The following is a 27,156-nucleotide window of genomic DNA, read 5'->3' on the forward strand; positions in this document are numbered from 1 at the left end:
GTTTGTATCCACTTCCATAGAGAAATTAATTGTCTCCAAACCACATCCGTTTTACATTCTGTGAACTGAATCTTGGAACAGAAAATATCCACCAGGAAAGAGTATTATTACCTTTAGTTCTTAGCTTGACTGTGCATGCTGCAAAAATAATTTGGAGATAATTTGAATAATTTGTGTGCAGAATCACAATATCTCTCTGCTATTCGTTAATACACAAGCTGTCTTTTTTTCAGGTTGCATGGAACTGGAAAACGTCTTTGTGTTCAGAGTTCAATAACTTAACCAGTCAGCCTGTTAATGCAGCAACCTTGTGCATCATACTTGATGTGGCTGCTTTAATGAATAGAAGAGAGATCCCATATTTGTATAGCTTCCAATATATTCCTGAACAGTTCTATCTTCTTGGGCAAGTTTCTTTCTATAAGCTTTATCCATTTGCTTTCTCAGACATTCTGTGACTGCCTTCTCTCCTCACATCTGTGATCATCTCAAATTCCAGTGGGGACTATGGTACTAGGGACTAGTAGAGCAAAATGGTGCAAAATGAGCAAGATATTTATCGTAATTTATACAACGTAACATTTAGCTTCTCACAGTCCAGCTAGTTTTAATACATTGACAAAGCATTTAGGCTACCCTGTATAGAGAGGCTCAAACCTTTGGCTAAATGGATTTCACTTTCAAATTACATTAGAAATAAATGTGTCAAGGAGCAGAGCAGTTTCAAATTCTTCTAATTCCCATTGAGAAAGGACAAAAGAGCACCCACTTCTTGAGTATCCAAGTATAAAATAACCATTAGGTAACCAATGGAATTCTTTATTCTATAGCCTACAATGGGGGGTTCTAAAACCGTGGCTTGAGTCTCCCCAGGAGATGCTGGTGGCATCTCCTTTTGGGATTTTGAGGCTCTGTTTACAATCATGCGTCTCTTGGTGAACAACTGCATTCCCAATCCTGCAATGCACTTTACATGGGGTTGTCCTGGAAGAGCATCCCGAAACTATAGCTGGTACAGAATGCAGTGGCGCATGCAGTTATGCTCACTTCTTGATCAATGCATGCTGCACTTCTGCTTTGCAAACTGCACTGGCTGCCAATATTCTTCCACGTTCTGTCCATGGTGCTGCTTGTAACCTAGAAAACCCTTTATAGCATTGAGCCAGGAGGAGCCACCTCTCTGTTTATGTCCACTATCCCAGGGGGTCTCCAACTTTGGCAACTTTAAGCCTGGTGGACTTCAACTCCCAGCAAAGCTGGCTGGGGAATTCTGGGAGTTGAAGTCCACCAGGCTTAAAGTTTCCAAAGTTGAAGACCCCTGCACTATCCCATTAAGTTTGGCAGAAGGCATGCTCTGGGTCCCATCTCTTATTAGGGAGTACATTTGGTGGGGCCCAGGAAGAGAGCCTTTTGGTCATTATGCCCATCCTTAGGAATATCATCCCCCCCCCCCCCAGATCAGATTAGCCTTGACTTTGTCATCCTTTTCTAGGCTGTAAAGATAGGGATTGGTCACCAGGCCTGGGAGGCAGGATGTATGGCTGAGTGCATACAATGGTTGGGGTGTGTTGATTTGTGTTTGACGAGTTTGATTTTACCCCAACTGTTTTATACTTCTGCTGCCATTTCTTGTTTTTTATTCATTCATTCATTCATTTTATTTATTTATTAAATTTATATGCCACCCATATCACTATCAAACATCTTTTGATGTTGCTTTTTTCAAAAACTATTATCAGTGACCCAGAATCATGAACTTGAGATGGACAGCCATATAAACTGGGTGAATGAATTTCTAAAGCTCATTAGGTTTGCACACACAAGGCAAGGGGTTTGCACACTAGCAGGGGTTTTGAGAGATAGGGGTTTATTGTTTTGAATTTGCCATCCCCCCCCTCAAATTAGGGGGGGGGATGCCACAAAGGGGTTGCCACAAAGAAGAGGGAGTCGGGCTGTTCTCCAAAGCACCTGAGGGTAGAACAAGAAGCAATGGGTGGAAACTGATCAAGGAAAGAAGCAACCTAGAAGTAAGGAGAAATTTCCTGACACTTAGAACAATGAATAAGTGGAACAACTTGCCTTCAGAAGTTGTGAATGCTCCAACACTGGAAATTTTAAAGAAAATGTTGGATAACCATCTGTCTGAGATGGTGTAGGGTTTCCTACCTGGGCAGGGGGTTGGATTAGAAGGCCTCCAAGGTCCCTTCCAACTCTGTTGTTATATTATATTATATTAATTATCTCTTAATGCTGTATATTGCCCAGAGTCTTATGGAGTTAGATGGCCTTCCAAATCCAGCAAATGAATAAACTGCTGACTTGCAAAATTAGTCAGGGCTAAAAGGATCAACAGTTGGTTTCTCTCTTCCAAGAATCTTTTTTCTATCCGCTGCTACTGTGACGTAATGGACTTTTCATATGAACGTTGTGAAATAAGGTAACCACAAAAAAACTACAGTTCTCATTCCTTACCTGTTTCCAAGTGGATATTGGACTATAGAACTACAAATGCTAATGTAGACAAGCGTTCATTATTATTAGTTTCCTGATATCATACATTTAGAAAGTGAGCTCCCTTCCATGCATCTTTCGGCTGACCCAGGCATCATTTTCAAATCATCCGCTTGAAATAGTTGCATACCAGATGATCATGTGAATGAAATAAGTGTAGAAAAAGGTATTGTCTTGGAATATATCAGAGCAGCACCAGTTTGAATGCTGTGTCTTTCCCCAAACATGTTTTGTGTGTGCTCAATAACTCAAAATAGTGCCTTGATGGCTTCACAGTGCGGGCAATCCTTGACTTACGACTGGTAGCTGAGCAACCAAAGTTATGATGGACCAAAAAACCCGACTTAGATGACTGCCCCCCTCCACAGTTATGTGACCACACTTCGGGCACTTGATGGCTGGCCCACATTTATAGTCGTTTGAAGTGTCCCATGGTTACATGACAGCACTTTACATATTTTGCCAGAAACTAGTGTTTATTTCTGGTTTCCAGCAAAAATGCCCATTGTGGGCAATGGTTCCCTTAAGTGAATGGTGATTCACTTCACCACCACCAGAAAAAATCTTGCAATATCAGACACATGGTGACCCGCTTAACAACCAGCACAAGCTACAACTGTAATTCCAGGCTTAATTATGGTCCTAAGTCAAGGACTACTTATATGTGAACATTGTTGATACAATAAGGGACATAGGAGTTTAAGTTATGCAATGTATTCAAATGTAAAAGCTGGTATTTTTCATATGCTTTGATGTCTCCTAAGGGTCAGCTTGGAAAATGTCTTGACGTTCCTTTCAAATTATAGGATCAAAAGCATCATTGTAAACTGTGACTTTTTATATTTTTAATATCACCTATCTGGGGGTTTCTCTTTTTTTAAAAAAAAAACTGGGTGTTTTTGTTCAATAAAATCTAATTTAAAATCTTGCGTCTAATTTGCCTTTCTTGATTTTGCTTTTTTTCTTGGAAATGAGGCATAATTCTTGTGACTTTTGCAAATAGAAAACAGGCTAGTGCATTGAAGACATTGTCATTGTATAGATACTTATCTGAAATATGCCTTGAACTCGACAGATCTTAACCTCTGAACAGGCTTGCATTCAATGGGCTATGATCTCAGCAACCAAATTTCTGAAATTTCCTTCAATTTGCAACCTAAACCTACACAATGCATACTTTCTTACAGAATGACGCATATTCTGTGTACTTCTACAGCATGTGGGAAATCAGACAATTCAAGGGTTGGGAAAAGGATGTGAAAAGGAGCAAACAAATTGCCATTAAAACACTATTCTGTTTTGATTTTTAATTGTAACTATCAGTGAGGTAGTTACAATTCTATGGGGGAATTAATATTTTCTAGTCACGTACGTTCCTCAGATGCAACAGTTTTCAGTGGATCTCCTGAGGACATTATTTAATGTCAGATTAATATGAGAAAATCTGCATTTGGCTGAGCTTGGACTTGGTATTAAACACTTTTATTCTGACAGAATATAATTCTACAAATATCCAACATATTTTGGCTATTATGTAGCTGAAGAAAATTCAGTTAGTTTTGTTTTCCATAAATGAAAAAATTAATATAAAATGCTTTATTCCAGATATCAGAGTTCAGAGTGATGAGGAATTTTTAAAAAGTTATATCATCTCTGAAACTACTTCTGTCATTTCAAGACCGAATCAACAATCAGCTCCCAAAAGGGACTGAAGAAAATTTTAACTGGCTATACATCATGCCTGTGCCAAAAGCAGAATTTTCTTTGCCTTCAATTGGAACTCAGTTGTTTCCTTTTGTTTGTAAAACTTTCTGGGGCAGCTGTTTCCTTCTATCTTGTCACAAACGTGAAAGGCAGAAAACAACGGTAGCTGGACGTTCATAAATTGAGATAACAATGTTTGTGGCCACTTTGCTTCCTTCCAAATGTGGCCGCAGAGTTCTGCTGATTCAGCTTACTCCTGCTCCTCCCGAGGGGTTCCTGAAAATATTTCCTACAGGCATTGCTGTGTACTTCAAAACAACATAGGGCACTAAATTGCTGTTGTTTTTCATCCAAATACTATAGGTCAGTTTGGATATGCTGGCCTAATTTACAGAACTCTTCTCCCAAAAAAGTCTTAATGTAGAGTCCTTCTACACTCCACTTCAGGTTTCTGTCTTGAATGAGCTGGCAAACTAAGGGACCAAATGTAAATTTATCTTGTAGCTCAACCTGAATGTATTTATTTGGCTTCACACATTAGAAAGTTTTATGCCAGGTGGAAGATGAAGGATTATTAATGTACAGGAATGATTGAAGATATGTAATTAAAAAAATAGAAATAATTTGAATAATTTGAAATGAAATTGGGGCTGCTCAGCTGCCATTTCAGAAGGAAATGGAAAGGGAGAGAGGAGTAGAGTGAAGGAAGAAAGTAGGTAGGAAAACCTGTACACCGCCCTGAGTCCTTCGGGAGAAGGGCGGTATAGAAATTTAATAAAATAAAATAAATAATAAATAAATAAATAAAATAAAAGAGAGAGGGAGAAGAGGGAGAAAGAAGAAGAAAGGGGAAAGAGAGAGGGCTAGAAAGGGGGGAAGAGAGGAGTGGGGAAGGAGGAGAGGAAGTAGAAAAGTGAAAGAGAGGAAGGATGGAGAAAAAAAAGAGTTTTATGCCAGAACAGTTAGGATCTGTGCATCTGGGCTATGCATAAACATTATCCATTTTGCTAAAGGAAGAGTTCTGAAGATGGTATTCTTGTTCTATTTCAAGACCTTAACAACAAACCTGTTAACCATGGAATTTCTCCATCTCTCCCATTTAGTTGTCCTTTTAAAATGGTTCATAAAAAGATTTTAATTTATTATTTGGAGACAGAAAAGGCTTTTGGGCATTGTGGCTTTAAATTAAAAAAAAAACAGATGCACAAACAGAAAGGGAAAAGACAACAATGGTCTAAGAATGGGAGTGTCCCTCTACTGAGTTGGGCACAGTAATTTAATGCGTTATTTTCCTTTCATACAACATGTCTCATTATACAGACATAAGGGGGAATTTCTGCAAAGTTAGTGCTAAGTGATTCTAGAATTTCATAGAGAGGTTAAAGATAATTTAAAATGATCTTTGATGCCCCAGTTTGAAACACAGTGACATATTAGGTGTATGTGTTTTTTAAAAGTCCTTTTAAAGGACTTTTCTCGTGTAAGGCTTCTAAATTACAATTTTTTTTGAAAAATTGATCCATAATAGGTAAAGGCATTTTTAATGGATCCAACTAAACACATCAAATCTCTGTTTATATGGGAAGTAAAACAATAGCTAAAACATTAAATTCATTGTGAATACCTTCTCAGTGTGTTCAATCTGTAATTAGGAAACTTCGTGGGGCTTTCTTTTTCCACATTGGAAGATTAGTGTTCTTTTTTTATTTATTTTAGTACATGCCATGCATTTAGTCTGAATTAAACATTTATAGGTGAGTGATCAGTTCCTACTTAATCAAGGAACCTGATCAGGCAGTGCCGTCCAAACCAATCCTTGCTTTAGAATCTCTTCTGTGAATACATTTCAAGCATTAAAAAAAGTAGAAGCGCCAATTAAAACTCTTCTGCATGAGATGTTTTGGCCTTAATAAATCTTCTAATTTACATATCTTCCTGATGTAATGGAGCGCGAACTGGGAAGACTAAAGAAGCTACAGAAAGAACAAGAAACAATATTTAGATTTCAGGCTCACTTAATAACATCAAACATACTGCAAGAAAACACTGTAAAGATACCACTGCTGCTTGTTCAAATGTCAGCATTAGGATTTTCTTCAGATGGAGAAAAAGTTCAGCAGCTTGCTGCTCTCAATAATTCCAGTAATAACATAAAAAGAGATCAGAGAGTCAATAGACTGTAATGTTTGTAGAGCCATTATTGCCATGCAGAATTGAGAATAGCTTTGGGGTGGGGTCGGACTGGGTTAACTGAGGAACCATATAAACTCTAATAAGACCTATTGCAGTGAAGGTGAACCTTTTTTTCCTCGGGTGCCAAAAGCGAGCGCTGACACCCATAATGCAATGCCCTCTCGCAGCCCCCCCCGCATGCATACGTGACCCCCCCCACGTTCCCCCACAGGTACACATGACCCCCCCTGTGCTCCCTCCACCCACCGCGCATGCACGCACAACACCCGTTTTGGTGCTAGCAGGCCTCCCTGAAGCCCCCTGGGACCAAAAATGTGGGGTGGAGGCGTACCACATCCTCCACGCCCCATTTTTGTGCTAGCAGGCCTCCCTGAAGCCCCCTGGGACCAAAAATGTGGGGTGGAGGCGTACCACATCCTCCACGCCCCATTTTTGTGCTAGCAGGCCTCCCTGAAGCCCCCTGGGACCAAAAATGTGGGGTGGAGGCGTACCACATCCTCCACGCCCCATTTTTGTGCTAGCAGGCCTCCCTGAAGCCTCCTGGGACCAAAACCAGGACATGGGGGGGTGCACCATAATGTGCACGCACCTCCTGTCAGAGATCCGAAAATCAGCTGGCTGGTGGGAGGCACAGGCATGCGCAATGGAGCTGACTTGGACATCGGCTCATGTGCCACCTGCGGCACATGTGCCATAGGTTCGCCATCACAGACCTTATAGCATAGGTGATGCATAGTGATAGAGGCTCCCATTTCAGTATATATCAGTGGCAAAGGCACCTTAACTAGCTCTTAATTGATCCGACACAACTTTCCCTTGATTCTGACTTCTAAACATAGATTTCAGCATGAGCAGCTTATTAATAGAACCTTCTCAAAGTTCATTTTACTACTCAGAATATGACACAAGAACAGGCCCATAGAAGCCAAATGGTTCCTCTTGACTGCAAATGTAGTTTTTAAAATTTCACTACAGAAAGCAAGCTGCTTTATAGGCAATGTTTGCTTTAACTACTTGGTAAGAGTAAATACTTTCAGTGATCTCTTCTCAATGACACAAATCTTAAAGTCATGGATAAGTACCTATGCACTGATGAGGTTACCTAGTTGGGTAATGAAAGGGTAATGCAAGCAAGCAACCAAACTCAGACACCATAGTTCAGTTTCGTTTTACATGTGTTCTGTTTCACTGCTACTCTCATAAAACAAAGCTCATATTCAACAGTTGCCAATTTAAGAAAAAGACAACCAGCAAGAGATACAGTATTCTTCATTCTAAAATGACATATACCTACAATTAAAATCTCATATGTCTCATATATTTGCATCTCAATTTTAAAAGTGCAATTTGCATTTTTTGTGATGCATTATCCTTGCAAATTAGCATTTTATCAGATTACCAATACTTTCATATCCATCTAATAATATAGTTACCTAATCCATTTCAATTTATAGTCTGCTTAAGACAGCCTAATTAAACAAAACAAAATTAAATATGATCACTGTAGCAGCAGGACATTCTGCATCCATGAAATGGATTAGGAATAGCTATTTTTTTTCATTATTTTGCTTACACTTTTGCTAACATAATGCCAGTATTACAAAATCATTAAATACTTAATGGTTCACTTCATAGAACATCAGGATAATTGAGCTCATGTTCACAACCCTCCATGTCTCCCATATCTGTTCTGAGGGTTTAAAAAAGGGACATAGACAATGAATGGGGCCTGTAATAAGAAAAAGCATTATTACCAATCCATTTTCATAAGAACTATAATTATAGTTCTTTTTCATTATAGTTGACCTTACCTATTGATATTCTTAAAAAAAAAAAAATAACCTCACTATTCAAACTGTTTTGAATGCAATCCTACATTTTTATCCTCCTGAACGAATATTGCTTATGTTATCTTACCCATCTTTAAAATGTATTTTCAGGATTTTGAGAATTGAAATCTCTCTGCCCCATTATCTGTGTGTATTATTTCCACAACTTGAGCATCCTTCAGCTTAGAATTTCCCAGCAACTAAGGCAATTAATTCCACCAGAGTAGTATCTCCTTAGGTTCCTAGCTAAAGTCTTTGAGGCTAACAATGTGTTCTTCTTTCATAATAGAAACCTGATTATGAAATCATCTCTTTTTAAAATGCAGACAAGCCCTAATTCCACCATTAAAAATTGCTCAGGGTTGCTGGCATCAATGAAAATATGATTTTACCCCAGGCACATCATATTATATTTATATAACATGTTACAAGAACTTTTTCAAGTTAGAATTGAATGAAATGTGTAAAAATAAAAGCACAGAACTTAAAATGAAATGTAGTATTTAATAAAAAGAAGTACAAAGAAAGCTGAAAAAGTGGTTAAAAAACTACTAAAACCGTAATGTAAGAACAATACATAATACTTCATTAAAAGAAGTTGATGGGTTCTCCTCTTGACACTTTAAAATATCATTCAGTATGATTGTCCAAGTGAACATTTTTGCTTCTGAAAACATAGATCATATACTGAACCATTATTTAAATTACACAATTTTTAAAAAAACAGGAAAATATGGGATAATTAAAGTCAATGGAAGATGCAGGTCTCCACTAGTCAAACATTATAGAAAACAACATAGGAAATAGATTGTTGTGTTTTCCTGTTTTTCTTACTTCACACAACAGAGGTAAATCTTCAAGCTTAGTTTAAGATTTAATTTAAGGTTAGTGTCACATTATAATAGCTAGCAACTTATTAAATAACAATGAATAGAACCACTAAATGCAATTTGGTCCCATAAAGAAATACAAAGTACCAAATCAGACCTCAACCAAGAAAAGGATATTAAGTTTCCATGGGACGACTTATTACAAATAGTTTAACAAAGACGGTAGCAAAATTGAGGCCCATATTTCAATGAAAATAACATAACAGGCAGCACAACATAAAATATGCACTCACATAACACTAATATTATAATAATTAATATAACGTTACATACATTCTGAATGTCTTCATCAGACATATATTGTCATTTCGCTATGCCTTCTATATATTTTATATTTATTATTATTCCCACTTTCTTAATTAATTTCCAAAATAGGACAGCATCAAACTGAGGTCCAGAAAACCAATTGGACCAAAAAGAAATGTTCTGCATAGAACAGATCTTATTGGCACAAACTCTTAAACTGCAACTTTTTGCATATTTGATAGAACTCTATTCTACCATCCTGCAGTCTCCTTAGCAGGCATTAATTTTCAGGCTCCTAATTTTGCCTCCCAAAGAAATTTTGTTTTACGCCTTTAAGCAATCATGTACCAGAACTGCTACTATCTACATAGACAATACAATAGTTCTCTTCTGCACTGCAATTCACCTTCAATAATTATCCAGTTGCATTTTAGAAAATATATTTTATCTTAATAAAGGCACAGCCTTTATAAAAGAAAAAAAAGAGAGATTAAAATGCAAGCCTGAAACAGTATAACTTGAAGAGGCTTGCGGTTAAAAAGTATGCTTACAAGTTTTTTTTTTCCCCTCTTAAAAATATCAAGTAATACTGTAACATGATTTTCAATATATTCAGACATTGGCTTAGGGTTAAATGACAAAAGACTAGTATTTCAACATCCAGGCAAGAAGCTACTGCAAGAAAATGTGCAAAACAAGGAACCTCAGGATAACTATATAGTTAAATTCTACTTTTGGAAAGGTTTTAGCAAAAAAAAAAAGCAAGCAATGCTTTAGCACCGCCAAAAATTTAAATGGAAGGACAACTAAAACTTCCTAAGCAAAACATTCTGTGAACAGCTGCCCAGTCAAAACTAAGGCAACGGAGAGAAAACATGTGGCCATCCAGTTCTACGCAGTGCACAAGCTGGCACTAACAGCTGCTGTGCATTTGGTTTTCTTACCAATTTTCTGGCAAAGAAAATTTGAATCTTTAATGGCAGTAAGGTGAAGCTTCAATAAACTTCATTTAAGCTTGGTTCAATTTTCTGGCAGCTTTATTTATGCAATAGGAATGTTTTGTAATTGATTTTTTCATAAGGAGTCACTGTATAATTGGAAATCTTGCCATTTGTCCAAATCCATTAGAATCCAGTGTTAATTTGGATCTCCATATGCAATAAACGGATCAACAAGCAAGGGCCATGATAGCTCAGGCTGTTAGAAGCCTGTTATTAGAACACAGCAGCCTGCAATTACTGCAGGTTCAAGCCCGGCCCGAGGTTGACTCAGCCTTCCATCCTTTATAAGGTAGGTAAAATGAGGACCCAGATTGTTGGGGGGGCAATAAGTTGACTTTGTAAATATACAAATAGAATGAGACTATTGCCTTATACACTGTAAGCCGCCCTGAGTCTTCGGAGAAGGGCGGGATATAAATGTAAATAATAAAAAAAAAACACCTGGATCCCAGGACTGCCTGTCATGTACTAAGCCAGACTTTTCAGACTCACATTTCAGTTGTACATTTCCCCAAAGCATGTAACAAGTGACAAGACACATTTTAAAAGTAGACTGTACAGTTTATAAGAAACAATTTAAATTGGCACAAAATATGATTTTAAAACCACTCAATGTTTTAATTGGCCTACTCTTAATTGGCCTAATTTTTTTCAGAACCCTTGCTATCAATGCCATCTCCATTTTTTTGCTGACCTCTATCATATACAACAAATTATAGTACTTGCAGTACTTGACATTTGCAATACTTATGAACTATTTTAAAATAGCCAAACCACCTTGGCTGAAAACCACAGGTGTACCTGAGGGAAAAGAACCAACTTTAAAAGATAGAAATTAATGTTGATTTTTTTTTTTAAAAAAAGTAAAATATGAGTTTCTATGTTCTACCACTAAGTATGGAGCCATTTTCAATTTTAAAATTTGAGGAGAGAATTAATTAAAGGAATTATATGTCTCCGCTAGATCCTACAGCAAACTTATATCCTCTTGAAATTTGTCTTGAATAATATTTCAGTCACCAACAGAAATGCTCAACTTTCTCATGCTATAGTTCTTCTTTTAATATAAAGTTAAGAATGTTGCCTCAAAACAGGTTTTGATCAGAAGTAACATTCTGGTAATCTCTTCCTCAGAATAAATTGCAAAAATTAAAACAAAACCAAAGGTAACTTTTACCGATGGCAACTTTTACACTGCTACCTCTTTGCCTATATTGCATCTTAAAAATTGACTCGCTAAATTTAGGGCCACTTGATACAGAGATGGTGACTCAAAGAGTTTAAAACAAATAGGTTGTGCTGCAATTACCTTCCCGACATTTCAGAACTAAATGTGTGAAGAATTTCCACCTTGAATCTGCAAAGGCAAAGCAAATCATTCTTTTTCTTAATCATGCTAATTTCCTGCATGGTCACCATCCATTCTTGAAAAAAGGCAGGTGATGAGTTTCTCGTGCTGCTTCCTTTGCACAGTGGGATGGCAGAAGGATTCACAAGGTGGGAAAACAACAATTAACATACATATGAATATACAGAGTCCACTCATGGCATTGTAATCTATGTGTGAGATTAACTGAAATAAAAACATAAAAAAACATGGATTAAACTATAGAACTCAAAATATAATAAGAACATAATAGCATGAAAAAAATAAGGATGATATGACCCTTTGGAACGTGCCTTAAATGCCCAACCGAATTATACCCGTCTCAATTATCTGCCAGAAAGTAACTGCAGTTAACACTCAACCACTTTACCTTAATAAAATATTAGATTGACATATATAAGGCCTTATGTTCAATTCCTAGTATTTTTAAGATTTTTGATAGCAAGAGTGACTATCTCAGATCTCAAACCAGCAGGGATTCAGCATACGATTCCAAGATATCCAAATGACTGCCAGGTTCAGGAACACTAAATTGCATTTAGTGAAAATAATAAGTTTAACAGTCAGATTATTTTAAAAAGAAATAACTATTCGAAGCATTAATTACTTGAAACAGAAGGACACAGGCAAGATACTAGTAGCTGTCCATCTTCTTTCAACTCCTTCTCTGATTGGTCTAGCTGGAGCACATTAATAGGTTGTTGAAGGCAATGTACAAATTCTAGAAGTGAAATGACATAACTGGACAGGACTACCAAATGGTAAATGCAAGGGAGTCATGGCCACGATTCCCTACAGAACTCTTATGTCCCCTGCTCAAAAAATTCAATTTGGATCTTTTGGTCCTTAATAATTTAATGTTCAATTGGTTAATCTCCCCTTTCAAGAGAGGGTAAAACTGAAGATAATCCTGAAAGAAAGGAATAATTGAATTCATTCAGGCCTGATTATGTGACCAAATCAATATTGACTGCCCAGGGATGAATGTGCCTTTGTTCTCTTTTTATCTCTTCATTCCCCCTTTAAATGCGATATCCTAAACTTTCCTTGTAGGTTGTGAGCGAAGCATACAGTGAAACTGTAATCTTTATTCCCAGATTAGCATTAGGTGACTATGTCTTGGCTTCCTGGCAGTTATGGAACTTCAAAGTATTCCACTGTTTATAACATTCTTTCCAGCTTTTTATAAAACCTGTTGGAAGCCATTCTTAAGGGAATCAGAGGAAAGCCTCGTTGATATTTGACATTATAGAGCAACAGAATTAGGTACCGTCTGAATCAAGAGAAATGAATTTATGCTCTTGACCAGTTTCTGGACACCGCAGCAAGTTGGGGGAAGATCAATGGGCCGAGGCTGAATTCTGAAAGTATAATGACAATGATGTTCTCTTGTCATTTCAGACAGGACTGTACATTCCTTGAAAGAGTGCTGCTGGAGCCTCTTTATGAATGGAGATTTTAACTAAATTGTACTTTGTAATTGGTGTGCGTGTGTGTGTATCTGTTCAATAAACTGTATCCTTGCTTTGGCATTTTTACTGTAAAAATATCAGGTATCCATTACATAAATAAATCAGGTAATATCAACTGGGCATTGTTCAATAGGAGATGTCATACTGACATTCATCCCAACTCAGATGACAAACTTCCATAGCTTTGAAATGCAATAATGGCTAAATCTTCACATATTAATGAACTATCTAAATGTGCTGAAACAGAAGCTCTTTCAGCAATCCATTTCTTGTCTTTTAGCCTATTAAGAAGGGCGATTTATTCAGGGTAAATAAGTACAGGAGACCGCACCATATATTAAAATCAGAAGATTAATACAATTACACCCCCCTTCAATGCAAACTTTTTCATAGAGCAACTGCTTCAATTTATGCCAGCAAAAGGATCCTTTTCCCACAGCGGCAACTTTGTTCCAATTCATTTTAGACATCCCTGAATGAAAAAAAATAACTGTAACAAAAGTTACCATGAAATCTTGCTTATTAAAATAGGTAGATGTCACAATATATTGTAATTTAAGACTGATTTTACTCCAAGCAAATCTGTCATTATGAGCCTCCGTTATAAGAGGGGAGGCATGTCAGTCTATAGTAGTAAAAGCTACGAATCTGATTCATACTAACCTTTTCATACTAACAAATTTTATTCAAAGGCATAAGCTTTGGTCAGCTATAGCTCACTTCATCAGATGCACAAAATGGCTAGACTGCTCTAAATTTTAAACTGGGATGAACTGGGGGTGGGTAGGTGGGAGAAGGGAGTGGACGATAGGCTGATCCATGCTCCCTAAGGCCAAACACAGTTTTCAAATTGTGGCAAAAGGTTACCTCAGTTAAATTATTTACAGGTATTTTGAATCTGTATTTTAAATTGTATCTGATTTGAGTTTTTATTCATTTTATTAACAGCCCAATTTCTACCTATCTTATTACTAGTGCATAATGTATCTTCAGTTACAATTCAAAATAATAAAATATACTATGGTCATTTCCTAATTAAGAAAAATGATGGGCTTAATATTGCATCATTTAAATCTAAGAAATTGTTGGCCAGCTCTACAGTTAGAGAGTTTATACTCAATGATCAAGATCACAACACTTTTTAAAAGGTAAAATGTGTCAAGCCGTATTAAAACACTAGAAGAATTAATTATTGCACTACCAACAAAGACTATCTAATATTGCATGCTAATCCCAAAGGTGTTTTTTCAAGAAAGGTCCCTTCCAACTCTGTTATTCTGTTATCTCCTATGGGATGTGTGACTTTCCAAATCCAGCTGCCTTTTATCACTGATAAAGTTTAAAAGAGTAGGCACCATGATATGGTACTTGCAAATATAAAAAGATAGTAAGTATACTGCAGAAGTTTAAAGACAGTCTAAATAGGAACTATTCTTGATTCATTAATTTGGAAGATGGGAAATGTATTTTCTTAAAATAATCTTGTGTAAGAAAACACACATCATGATGCCATTATATATTAAAGTGCTAACTTGAGATACAATTGCTTAACCTTAGTGTGTGGTCTGCTTTTCCTTCATCTTTGAATGCTTATTAATAGTAAAATTTGGATCTCTTAATTCAAGACCCGATCTACTAGAAGTAGCATAAGTAGTTTTAAATATTCTAAATCTTTCATTTTTAGCTGACGTTATATCAAGCAATAAACTCCAGAAAAACACATTTTGCTTTTAGTTGTTGATTCAGCACAAATGATATGAATTAATGCAAATATTGAAAATATATCTTTTGAATTGTAGGCAGTAGAAAATATGGTATGGCCATTGGTTGGGATTGCTTTACGATCATACAGCTTCAAGATAATTGAGACATCCACAGCATCTGAATATGGAGAAGGTTCTACTATAGCTCATTCAAATCGTACAACTAAGAGAGGATAATTCTATATCCAAGCAGCAGACTTTTTAAGAGTATGTCTGATATCGGATCCAACTTAACAATTTTCATGTTTACTGGCTTTTATTTTTCAGAGCAGATATCCAGCATGTCTAATTGAAAGGATCTTGGCAACATCACCAGGAAAGGTCTCTGCATGAAAACCTGAACAGCTGCTGTTAGCAAATAAGTTTAGATGGTCCAACGCTCACATTTTTGTTCCAAATTCAGAGCACATGATTCAGTTTTAATATACCAACACTGAGAAGGATAAGTGTACATTTATGGAACATAAATCATACTCTAAAGTTAAGTACTCATGTATATGCTAAATGCTTCTATTCCTCAATTCATTGTTTTCTGCTCTTCATTTTGTTGATGTCCAGATCCTGTGCTTCTGGTACTGCTTAAATATCAAAGATTGCAGAACCCAACAGTAAAGAAAACAAACTTCATTAACTGCCATGGGAATTAGCAGACCCAGCATTCCTTGCAGGAATCAGGATAATCAAGCATCAGTTAAATAATCTTCTCAGATCTAAAAATCGTTTGTCTCTAATTTCTTTAAAAGGTATTCCTTTGGCTTATCCTTTCAGGATTTGAAAATATTCTAAATGGGTAATTAAACCTTAGTTATGGTTTGGCTTAAATACCTAACCGTTATTTATTGTTGCAAATATTTGTTACACCAATATCGTTGCAAGTTATTTGCAAAACTGTTACAAACAACTGTTGCAACATTTCTATACCTGAATCTCTGATCTTGGAAAAAGGTAGATAAAATGGCTTACTTTTTCTTGTCTTTATCTTTCTTCAGTGGCTGCTGTGAAGTGGCTTGCAGGTTCTGACACTGTAGTGTTTCAACTGCCACCTTCCGCCTGTTGAAGGCATTCATCTCCTCCTCTAGCTCTCTTCTTTTCTCCTCCACTTTCCTCTTTTCCTCCTGATGTATTCGCTTAAGATGTTCAAACTTCTCATGCAGCTGGTGGGAGAAAGAAAGGAAATCTAACCCAGGCTCTGTCTGGCACTAAAACCAATTATTGCCTGCAAAAAGATCTTCTAATGAGGCAGATTACTCCAGAGTATCCATTACACATCATGTCAGAGTATACGCTATGTAAGATATATGTAGAATATTGTAGTCATGTAGGATGTTTCAACTACGTAGCAAATTTACAAACATTTTACAGGGTTGCTGTTTCATTCCTAAGCTTTCTCTCATAAAAACCCTTCAATCTCACAAATTGGGCCCAAAACGTGCTCCTAACTCCTCCTCCTCCTTCTCCAATACCACCTCTACCACCATCACATTACTATTTATGAATAGTATTACTTTGGCCTAGGGTCCAAAGAAAATTAAAACAGTTCAACCCCTGGACACAAGTGCCCATTTTAGCACCAAAAACTTGCATGTTTCTATTCCAATTTGTTGTTGTTGTTAGTTGCGAAGTCGTGTCTGACCCATCGAGACCCCATGGACAACGTTCCTCCAGGCCTTCCTATCCTCTGCCATCCTCTGGAGCCCATTTAAGCTCAATTTAGGTTGCATTAACAGAGTATGTGAAGTATTCATACTACTTTATAAAGTAGGACCACACTTAGAATACTGCATCCAGCTTCAGTCACCATGTTATAAAAAAGATGTAGCGACTCTGGAAAGAGTGCAGAAAAGAGCAACACGGGTGATAAGGGGGCTGGAGACTAAAGCATATGAAGAACGGTCACATTAATTGAGTTTATCTAATCTAGTGAGAAGAAAGACTAAGTGTGATATGATAACAGTGTTTCAACATTTGAGGTGTATTTGAAAGACTATACACAAGAAAAATATATTTTAGAATTGAAAATGTGGATTGATTATATTCAGAATAAGTATCAGATAAAAAAATATCGAATAGCATATGAGTAAATTTAGGAAATATTTTGTATTAGATATATTTCTGAAGGAGAGGGGAATTGAGAGTGTGATTAAGTGTGGAGAGACTAGAGATTATAATTTAGGAATTATTTTAGATTATGATTGTTAGTTTTGATACCCTGCATTTTGTTCTGGGAAGTCGGGGTGGGGGTGGGGGGGTAAGGGGGAGGGGAATTGGGGGGTTGAGGTAGAGATGGAGTGATGGTTAATGTACAGGGATTATTGAAGATGTATAAATATAATTAATGTAGGGTCGGGTCTGCCCAGTTACCATTTTAGAACGGTGGGGAGGGAGAAAAGAGAGAGTAGGAGGTAGGAAAGAGGAGAAGAGGAAGGAAGAGGGGTAGAAGAGGGAGAAGGAGTGTAGGGTGGAGGGAGGAGAGGATGTAGATAAGAGAAGGAGAGGAAGGTTTGGAAAGAAGGCAGAAGAAGGTAGAAGAGGGAAGAGAGTTAAAAAGGGGGGTGGTGACTGGGCAAGCCCGACTAATTGTATATAATTGTACATTGGATGAATTATTTGTTATGATTGTAAAAATAAAACTTTTTTATAAAAAAAAAACAACATTTGAGGTGTTTTCACAAAGAAGAGGGGGTCAACTATTTTCCAAAGCACCAGAAGGCAAGACAAGAAACAAAGGATGGAAACTACTTTAGGAGAGACACAACCTAGAATTAGGAAGAAATTTCCTAACAGTGAGAACAATCAACCAGTGGAACAGCTTGCCTTCAGAAGTGCTCCATCATTGGAGGCTTTTAAGAGGAGACTGGACAGACACTTGTCTGGAATGGTATAGGGTCTCTCCTGCTTGAGCAGAAAGTTGGACTGGAAGACCTCCAATCTCCTTTCAACTCTGTTACTCTGTTTTCAGGTAAGATAAATGCATCATGGGTATTTGCATATACCCATCATGCATCATGCATATTCGCTGGGCTCAGAGTTACATGCTTAAAGCCCCTTTATGGAAGCTTCATGACCACTCAAAACAGAGATTCTACATCTTCCACATAAAATTACTTTTACCATTTCAAGGTAATCCTTCCCTTAAAATATCGTTTTTCTGCTATTATATGCTCCCTTATTCTTAATTAGCTGGATTGTTTCCTTGAGAATGTACAGTATGTAAGCATTCTGTAATGTGGTTAGGTTTATACCAGTTTTTTATATTGCTAAAGTACATCATGTTTGATTGACGTAGAGCAGGGGTATCAAACTCGCGTCATCATGGCATCATCACATGACGTATCGCGACTTTTCCCCCTTCGCTAAAACGGGGATGGGCGTGGCCAGCACATTACACAATCTGGCCTGTGGGCCACGAGTTTGACACCCCTGATGTAGGGGAAACAAAAAGTTCCTAGTTCCTTTTGTTTTAAATAAATGACTTGCTGCAGAGCATTCTGTGAATTCTACTACAGTTTACTGATTGATACATGGGCAATTCCATCACTGTAAAATAAGCAAGTTCATGGGAAGTAACAATCCTCTATGACAGGGGTCTCCAATCTTGATCCGTTTAGGACTTGTAGACTTCAACTACCAGAGTCCCTCAGCCAGCAAAGCTGGCTGAGGATCTCTGGGAGTTGAGGTCCACAAGTCTTAAAGGGACCAAGGTTGGAGACCCCTGCTCTACGATGCCATCAATTTGGGGCATTTTAAAACATAGCAATTATGTTACCCTTCTCCCTGGGAAATCCATCTTCTGACTTTTAAGTCCTATATAATTTCCCATTGTTGAAACAAAACAAAATTGAATAAGTTCAAGAAATGGCAGGACTCTTAAGCTTTAACATCCACAGTGAGATGGGCGGCAAACTACTTTAATCAAGAAATAATCAGCATCTTCTTACAAGCATTTTCATTGCATATATGCCTACCCAAACATGCATATAAGTGTTCTGTGTCATAATACTAAATTTCCAGAGGGATTTAATGATCTACCAATGGGAAGAGAATATTAGGCCAGTTTAACCTGTTTAATATTAGAAAGATCTGGAAATTCCCCTTGATTAATACAGGCAAAACAAAAAGAAAAAGTCCTATCTAATGTAGGAATTTGCCTAGTAGAGTCATTGTCTGCCATACTCACTTCTCTCTCCTTTTCTTTTAGTTCAGACTCCGTCTCCTTGACCTTGTTCACAAACATCTGTCTCATTTCTTCCTCTTTTTTTTGCAATTCACATAGGAACTCTTTTCTTTTGGTCTCATACGTTTCTTGAAGGCTGGTGGAAAAAGCAAGTTCCAAATTGTCCAGACATTAAAAGAAATACGTAAGGGACTATTCAAGGTCACACACTTCTGAAAATGCATTTTTGTAATACCCCATGAAAAAAATTTCCATGTGTCAGAAAGGGAAAAATATCAACATAGAGAAAACATGAAGAGATATCATGTCTACCCCATACACTGAAGGTAGAACTCCCACAGATCCCAAGAGAACATCCAGTTTTCACAACTCCCTGTAGTGTATTAATGGGGGAGAAAAAGAAGAAAGGTAAGACTTCCTTACCTGAATGGCTGGCTGTCAGGATCTGTATCCTTGAAGCCCATTTCTTCTAGCTTACACCGCCTATAAAGCTCGTAATGGCGAGCATGAGTTTGCTCTCGCAGGTCTTCCATGTTAACCCGGATCAGCATTTCCCGCAGCTTCATAAAGTCACAGTGGCTTTCATTTTCAACTATTTAAAACAAAGAGCAGATGTGAAAGCACATAGGAGAAAATGACTGGTTCACATAGAGCCAAGCATCTGCACATGTGCACGTGTGTGAACACACACACACACACACACACACACACACACACACACACTCCTCTTGCAGGATTAATGCAGCATTCATATAAAAACAGCACCCTCCAGAAAAGTAAAAGTGTTGGAATAGAGAGATTAGAAACGATGATAGACTGCAGGCCCCTGTGTATATTTTGCTCAGAAGTTCATCACCCTCACTTCAAAAGGGCTCGCTCCCTTGCAGCTGTGTTGAAAGAGGTGCTTTGCAATGTGTGGGAACACAAACAAAGCAACTCTATTTGAATCGTTAAAGCAATCATGTGGAAGCCTCTGAAACGTGACATCTCTGCTTTGCTGAATAGCAGAGACTGGTTTATTTATCCAGCAGTTGTTGCAAATCATTTTTGAAATCCTATTATTCATAGGATAGCTACTTTTCAGAACCAATTACAAACATTAAAATCAAAGCATATATCGGTGTAATTAAACTATTACACCCGTTCCCTCTTTTTACTTCATGAGTTCAAATGTTTGCATGTCCTTCCATGGATATTAGTTTGGTATATTGTTTAATGTGGTGACTTAGAAGTCAGGAGACTGTGAGTTCTGTTCCGCCTCAGACACAAAAGCGGCTGTGGCGCTTTCACAATGACTTTGGAGCAGTCATGGTTTCTCAGACCAACCTACCACACAGGGTTATTGTTGTGGGGAAAACAGGAGGAGGAAGGAGTATTAGCTATTTTTGCCACCTTGACAAACTTAAAAAGTAATACAGGCGGAATAAAACTCAAATAAATCAAATGTTTAAGATAGTTAAACAATCAAACCTTGTAATAGGAAACAGTGGCAAGAGAATAAATAATCTATTCCTCTGCACCACCTCTACGCTGAGGTGGAGCAGTGGTCAGAGTGCAGTACTGCAGGGTACTTCTGCTTACTGCCAGCTGCCTGCAGTTCGGCAGTTCAAATCTCACTGGCTCAAGATTGACTCAGTCTTCCATCCTTCTGAGGTGGGTAAAATGAGGACCCAGATTGTTGGGAGCAATAGGCTGACTCTAAACCACTTAGAGGGCTGAAAAGACTGTGAAGTGGTATATGCCATGTTTCCCTGAAAATAAGACCCTGTCTTATATTTTTTTGAACCCTGAAATAAGCACTTGGCCTTATTGCCATGCACTCAAAAGTCCGATTGGGCTTATTATCAGGGGATGTCTTATTTTGGGGAAAACAGGGTAAGTCTACGTGCTGTTGCTATTAAATATTAAAATGTATGCACAGCCAAATCCACAGGTGAATATAAAAAAAATAACAACAACAATAACAAAAATGCTAGTGAAATGATCTTTCTCAATGATTGTTTCATGACCATGACATTCACTGGCTTCCCAAAATTATGTTTTCGTTGTAAAGTTTATTGAGTGGGCACTATTCTTTTATTCAAATATAATACACACAAACCTAGACACACATATATATGGATTAGTCAAAATAGATAAAAAGATGGATAAAAATATAATAATTGACAGGTGAATAAATATGTCAAATCCAGTGTAAACATCTGGCTCACTGTGCAATCAGCCACAAGAACAGCAGCAACAATAAATATTCTTTAGCAAGCTACAACATACAAGGATTTCAGCCACTGTTAAACATGTCTGGAGTCCCAACTTACCTTGTACAACACCCCATGGATACTGCCGAGCTCTCACCATTTTATTTCCCACTTTTACTTCTTCTGTGCTTCCCACAACAGCAAAAGGTAGATGAGCCTTTGAGGAAAAAATATAACTATGCAATTCAGGGCAAAGCAATAGAACTGTCCAAAAGGATTTTTTTTTTACTTTTAATGCAAATTTCCTAATAGAAAACATTTTAAAAAAATGTCTATGGAATCAGCATGATGTTAAGACAGGGCTGCCAGGACAAACAAAACAAATCCTAATTTTTTAAAGATTATTATTCTGCAGCCCATTAAATAAAAGGCTACTCCTGACTTCACAATAAAATCATGTATGGGATTTTTAAATCCATCAGTTTTGTGAACAATGTTTTTGGCACTCTTTACATACTGCATTCCACATCTTTGTATCCACACAGAAGTTTATTTTGAGCAATCATAGATAGAAGAATGAGGCAAAGAGAACAAACCTTTGTTTTTACAAATCATTATGGCATGCTAAACAATAGTATTCTAGTTACTTGCAGGAATAGCTAAATAGCAAAATAGTCAGGAGATTTTTCTGCCCCATAGCATGTTGTCAGATTAAGCTAGAGCCAATAAATTTCCTACAAGGTAAATTCTATAGGGGATACCAGGTCTAAGTATAGCTTCCCCTAATATATAAATTTCCAGGAAGACCAGACAATTTCTATATGAACCATCTTCTAGAAAATTCAAAACCCTTTATTACTTGTGCAGCAGCCAAATCCTGTTTTGCAATGATGAAAATAAGATATAGCTGCTCACAGAAGTAACCACTTTTGTTTTACCCATCACATTTATTTATTTATTTATTAAATTTTTATACCGCCCTTCTCCCAAGGGACTCAGGGCGGTTTACAGCCAAAATAAAAACGACAGCAATATACACATAAAACCATGAATTAAAAAACTTATTACACAAATGGCCGAATTAAAACATTTAGAATAAAACCCCATAAATTATAAAATATTAAAACATTAAAACTAATTAAAATCCTATGCCAGTCCTGCGCGAACAAACAAATAGGTCTTCAGCTCGCGGCGGAAAGTCCAAAGGTCCGGCAGTTGCCGAAGTCCAGAGGGAAGTTCGTTCCAGAGAGTGGGAGCCCCCACAGAGAAGGCCCTCCCCCTGGGGGCCGCCAGCCTACATTGCTTGGCGGACGGCACCCTAAGGAATCCCTCTCTGTGAGAGCGTACAGGTCGGTGGGAGGAATTCGGTAACAGCAGGCGGTCCCGTAAGTACCCTGGCCCTAAGCCATGGAGCGCTTTAAAGGTAGTCACCAACACCTTGAAGTGCACCCGAAAGACCACAGGTAGCCAGTGCAGACTGTGCAGAAGTGGTGTTACATGGGAGCAACATGAGGCTCCCACTATCACCCGCGCAGCTGCATTCTGAACCAACTGGAGCCTCCGGGTGCTCTTCAAGGGGAGCCCCATGTAGAGAGCATTGCAGTAATCCAAGCGAGAGGTAACCAGAGCGTGAGTGACCGTGCATAAGGCATCCCGGTCAAGGAAGGGGCGCAACTGGCGAACCAGGCGAACCTGGTAAAAAGCCCTCCTGGCGACGGTCGTCAGATGATCTTCGAAAGACAACCATCCATCCAGGACACCCAAGTTGCGCACCCTTTCCACTGGGGTCAATGATTCGCCCCCAACAGCCAGCCGCGGCTGCAGCTGACTATACCGGGGTGCCGGCATCCACAGCCACTCCGTCTTGGAGGGATTGAGTTTGAGCCTGTTTCTCCCCATCCAGACCCGTACAGCTTCCAGACACCGGGACAGCACTTCCGATAGCTTCATTGGGATGGCCTGGGGTGGAAAAGTACAGCTGCGTATCATCACCGTACAGTTGGTACCTCACCCCAAAGCCATTGATGATCTCACCCAGCGGCTTCATATAGATGTTGAACAGGAGAGGCGAGAGAATTGACCCCTGCGGCACCCCACATGTGAGGGGCCTCGCGGTCAGTCTCTGCCCTCCTGCCAACACCGTCTGCGACCGGTCAGAGAGATAGGAGGAGAACCACCGATAAACGGTGCCTCCCACTCCCAAACTCCCTAACCGGTGCAGGAGGATACCATGGTCGATGGTATCAAAAGCCGCTGACAGGTCTAATAGGACCAGGGCAGAGGAGCAACCCCTGTCCCTGGCCCTCCAGAGATCATCCACCAACGCAACCAAAGCCGTCTCCATACTGTACCCGGGTCGGAAGCCGGACTGGAACGGGTCTAGATAGACAGATTCATCCAGGTATTGGGGTAATTGACGTGCCACCACACTCTCAACAACCTTCGTCACAAAGCGAAGGTTGGAGACTGGACGATAATTTCCTAAAACAGCCGGGTCCAGGGAGGGCTTCTTGAAGAGGGGCCTCACCACCGCCTCTTTCAAGGCGGCGGGGAAAACCTCCTCCATCAAAGAAGCATTGATAATCCCCTGGAGCCAGCCTCGTGTCACCTCCTGTGTGGCCAGCACCAACCAGGAGGGGCATGGGTCCAATAAACATGTGGTGGCATTCAACAGCCCCAACAACCTGTCCATGTCCTCGGGAGTCACAGGCTCAAATCCATCCCAAATAGTCTCAACAAGACGTGTCTCCAGCCTCTCACCTGGATTTACCCAATGTTGATCCAATCTGTCCCGAAGCTGAATGATTTTATCGTATAGATAACCACTAAACTCCTCCGCACGGCCCTGCAAGGGGTCATCCCGCACCTCCTGATGAAGGAGGGAACGGGTCACCCGAAACAGGGCCGTCGGGCGGTTATCTGCTGACGCAATGAGGGAGGAAACGTAAGAACGCTTCGCTTCCCTCAGTGCCACTAGGCAAGTCCTACTATAGGACCTAACTAGTGTCCGGTCAGCCTCGGAACGACTGGATCTCCAGGCACTCTCTAGGCGTCTTCTCCGGCGTTTCATCTCCCTCAGCCCCTCGGAGAACCAAGGAGCTGGTTGAGATCTGCGCCGGGTCAGAGGCCGCAAAGGCGCGACACGGTCTAAAGCGCCAGTCGCGGCCCGTTCCCAGGCCACAACTAGCTCCTCAGCCGTGCCGTGGGCCAGATCCTCAGGAAGTGGCCCAAGCTCCATCAGGAACCTCTCCGGGTCCATCAGGCGCCTGGGACGGAACCAGCGTGTTGGTCCCGTCTCCCTGCGGTGTTGAGTGGCGGTCCGAAAGTCCGAAAGTTTAACACGTTAGCTGTCTTGTTTTAGGTAATATATATGTACACTTGCAGAGGTAATTATAGTACTGTACAGTATGTTACATTTTTATTTGGAATTTTATCTTTTTTATGCTTGTGTGTTATCTCATCTATTTGATTTTACTTTTGTATTGTATTTTTTTAAAAATTTGCTCATCACTGATCAAATTAAGAGTGTTTCTTTTCTCCCACTTCTTGTGGATTATTGCAAGAAATTTGAATTCCAAGCTAAATAGGATATAATGTAATAAAGTAATAAACAGGGTGGGGGGGAGTCAATTTGGCATAGTGGCTAAGGTGCTGGATTAGAAATCGGGAGACTGTGGCTTCTAGCATAAACCACCTCACAGGATCATTACTGAAGAGAAATAGGCAGTAGGACATTATGTATGATGTCTTGAGTTGTGCAAAGCAAAGACAAGTTATAAATGTAATAACAAATTAAAAAAAAAATAGAAACATTTTGCTCTCTTAGATACAATATCATTTTTCTTTCTCCTCCTTTTCCTTTCTCTAAAGTGAATAGTTACATCCATCAATCTGACTGATGTTTTGCTCTAACACAATATATGCCAAAAAAAATTTCAATATTCTCAATCTAAAATGTATCCAAGGATATGAAGGACTTTATATGATGTTCCAGACTGCATTACAAATTCATATTCCATTCTAAGCATACATTGAACATGAAATGTATCAAGGGAGAAAGATTATATTCCACACCAAATCACTGGATTGTCTTAAATGGCAACTACTCTAAACTGAGAGAATGCCACTGCTTCCTTGCATTTCCATTTGAGAAATGGAAGGAATAAACTCTATTATAATGGCATTCACCAGGTAACGCAACATACAGTTTCTCAGGTCACTGCTATAAATATACAGAAGCATAAAAAGTCTACAGAAGAAGGATGTTACTTACATTCATCACAGAGTTGATTTCAGATACAGCATCATCATCAGTTGGGAACTGATAAATCTGTACTCCATTACTGACCAGTTCGCTCATGATCTTAATCTTAAACTTGTGCAATTCACTCTTGGAAATAGTGTCAGCCTTGGCAATGATGGGAATAATGTTTACCTGGAGAGCAGTGAAAAAACAAGAAATAACTGAGCTTTCTAAAATCAGTCACGAATTAGCCACAGAATGGATTAATGACAGCTAGGACTGCAGGCAGAATTAAACATTAAATGACAGTGGCTAGAAGATGAATGTAAAAAGATATGAGATATGAAGAATAGAACAGAACAGAACAGAACAGAACAGAACAGAACAGAACAGAACAGAACAGAACAGAACAGAATTCTTTATTGGCCAAGTGTGATTGGACACACAAGGAATTTGTCTTGGTGCATGCGCTCTCGGAATACATAAAAGAAAAGATACATTCGTCAAGAATCATAAGGTACAACACTTAATGATTGTCATAGGGAAACAGGCAATATAAATCTTAAGGATACCAGCAACAAGGTTACAGTCATACAGTCATAAGTGGAAGGAGATGGGTGATAGGAAAGATGAGAAGATTAATAGTAGTGCAGACTTAGTAACTAGTTTGACAGGGTTGAGGGAATTATTTGTTTAGCAGAGTGATGGCATTCGGGGAAAAACTGTCTAGTTGTTCTGGTGTGCAGTGCTCTATCGTGTCATTTTGAGGGTAGGAGTTGAAACGGTTTATGTCCAGGATGTGAGGGGTCTGTAAAATATTTTCACAGCCTTCTTTTTGACTTGTGCAGTATACAGGTCTTCAATGGAAAGCAGGTTGGTAGCCATTGTTTTTTCTGCAGTTCTAATTATCCTCTGAAGTCTGTGTCTGTCTTGTTGGGTTGCAGAACCAAACCAGATAGTTATAGAGGTGCAGATGACAGACTCAATAATTCCTCTGTAGAACTGGATCAGCAGCTCCTTGGGCAGTTTGAGCTTTCTGAATTGGCGCAGAAAGAACATTCTTTGTTGTCCTTTTTTGATGACGTTTTTGATGTTGGGTGTCCATTTTAGGTCTTTTTACCTGATGAATTCTGCAATTCTGTCTCCTCTATGTATCTGAAAACCTGGAATTTATATGCTGTTTTCATCAACATCATCATATAACCAGGTTTCAAATTCAGAGAAGGGCTATCAAGATGTAAAGGAACTGGAAACTAAGCGATGAAGAATAGTGAAAAGAGTCGTATATGTTTAGCTTACAGAAACAATGATTGGGAAAACATATAACTATCTCTGTAAATTCTTATAAAGGATTTGTTTGCTGTTTTCCCGATAGACAGGATCGTTTAAGAAAACTTAATCTAACATTTATTTGTTTGATTATTTATCAAATTTATATAAAAGCCCATCTCCCCCAAGGCAACTCTGGGTGGGCACAATAGATAAAAAGCAAGAATATAAAAACCACAAATATAAATAAAGAAGACCATAGTACCTCAAAAATCCAGA

The 27,156-nt window shown here is 38.6% G+C and overlaps 1 protein-coding gene across 5 annotated transcripts in view; it reads right to left on the reverse strand.

Annotated features, from left to right (window-relative positions):
• Positions 1-5,460: 5,460 nt before the first annotated feature.
• The window catches only part of SEPTIN8 (septin 8), an 82,806-nt gene continuing 61,110 nt past the window's right edge, over positions 5,461-27,156 (reverse strand). For 3 of the 5 annotated variants that reach the window (XM_058166688.1, XM_058166689.1, XM_058166691.1), the window contains 6 exons: positions 25,639-25,800; positions 21,486-21,582; positions 19,594-19,762; positions 19,174-19,306; positions 15,960-16,150; positions 8,722-11,837 (listed from right to left, as the gene is read on the reverse strand). In XM_058166688.1, the coding sequence (XP_058022671.1) occupies positions 11,771-11,837; positions 15,960-16,150; positions 19,174-19,306; positions 19,594-19,762; positions 21,486-21,582; positions 25,639-25,800 (819 nt within the window). In that variant the 3' untranslated portion in view covers positions 8,722-11,770. Of the gene's footprint in view, positions 6,189-8,721; positions 11,948-15,959; positions 16,151-19,173; positions 19,307-19,593; positions 19,763-21,485; positions 21,583-25,638; positions 25,801-27,156 lie in introns of those variants that run through there. The other 2 variants (XM_058166692.1, XM_058166690.1) reach the window with 2 other exon arrangements.

The sequence above is a fragment of the Ahaetulla prasina genome, chromosome 2, assembly GCF_028640845.1.
Source record: "Ahaetulla prasina isolate Xishuangbanna chromosome 2, ASM2864084v1, whole genome shotgun sequence".
Taxonomy (NCBI): Eukaryota; Metazoa; Chordata; class Lepidosauria; order Squamata; family Colubridae; genus Ahaetulla; species Ahaetulla prasina.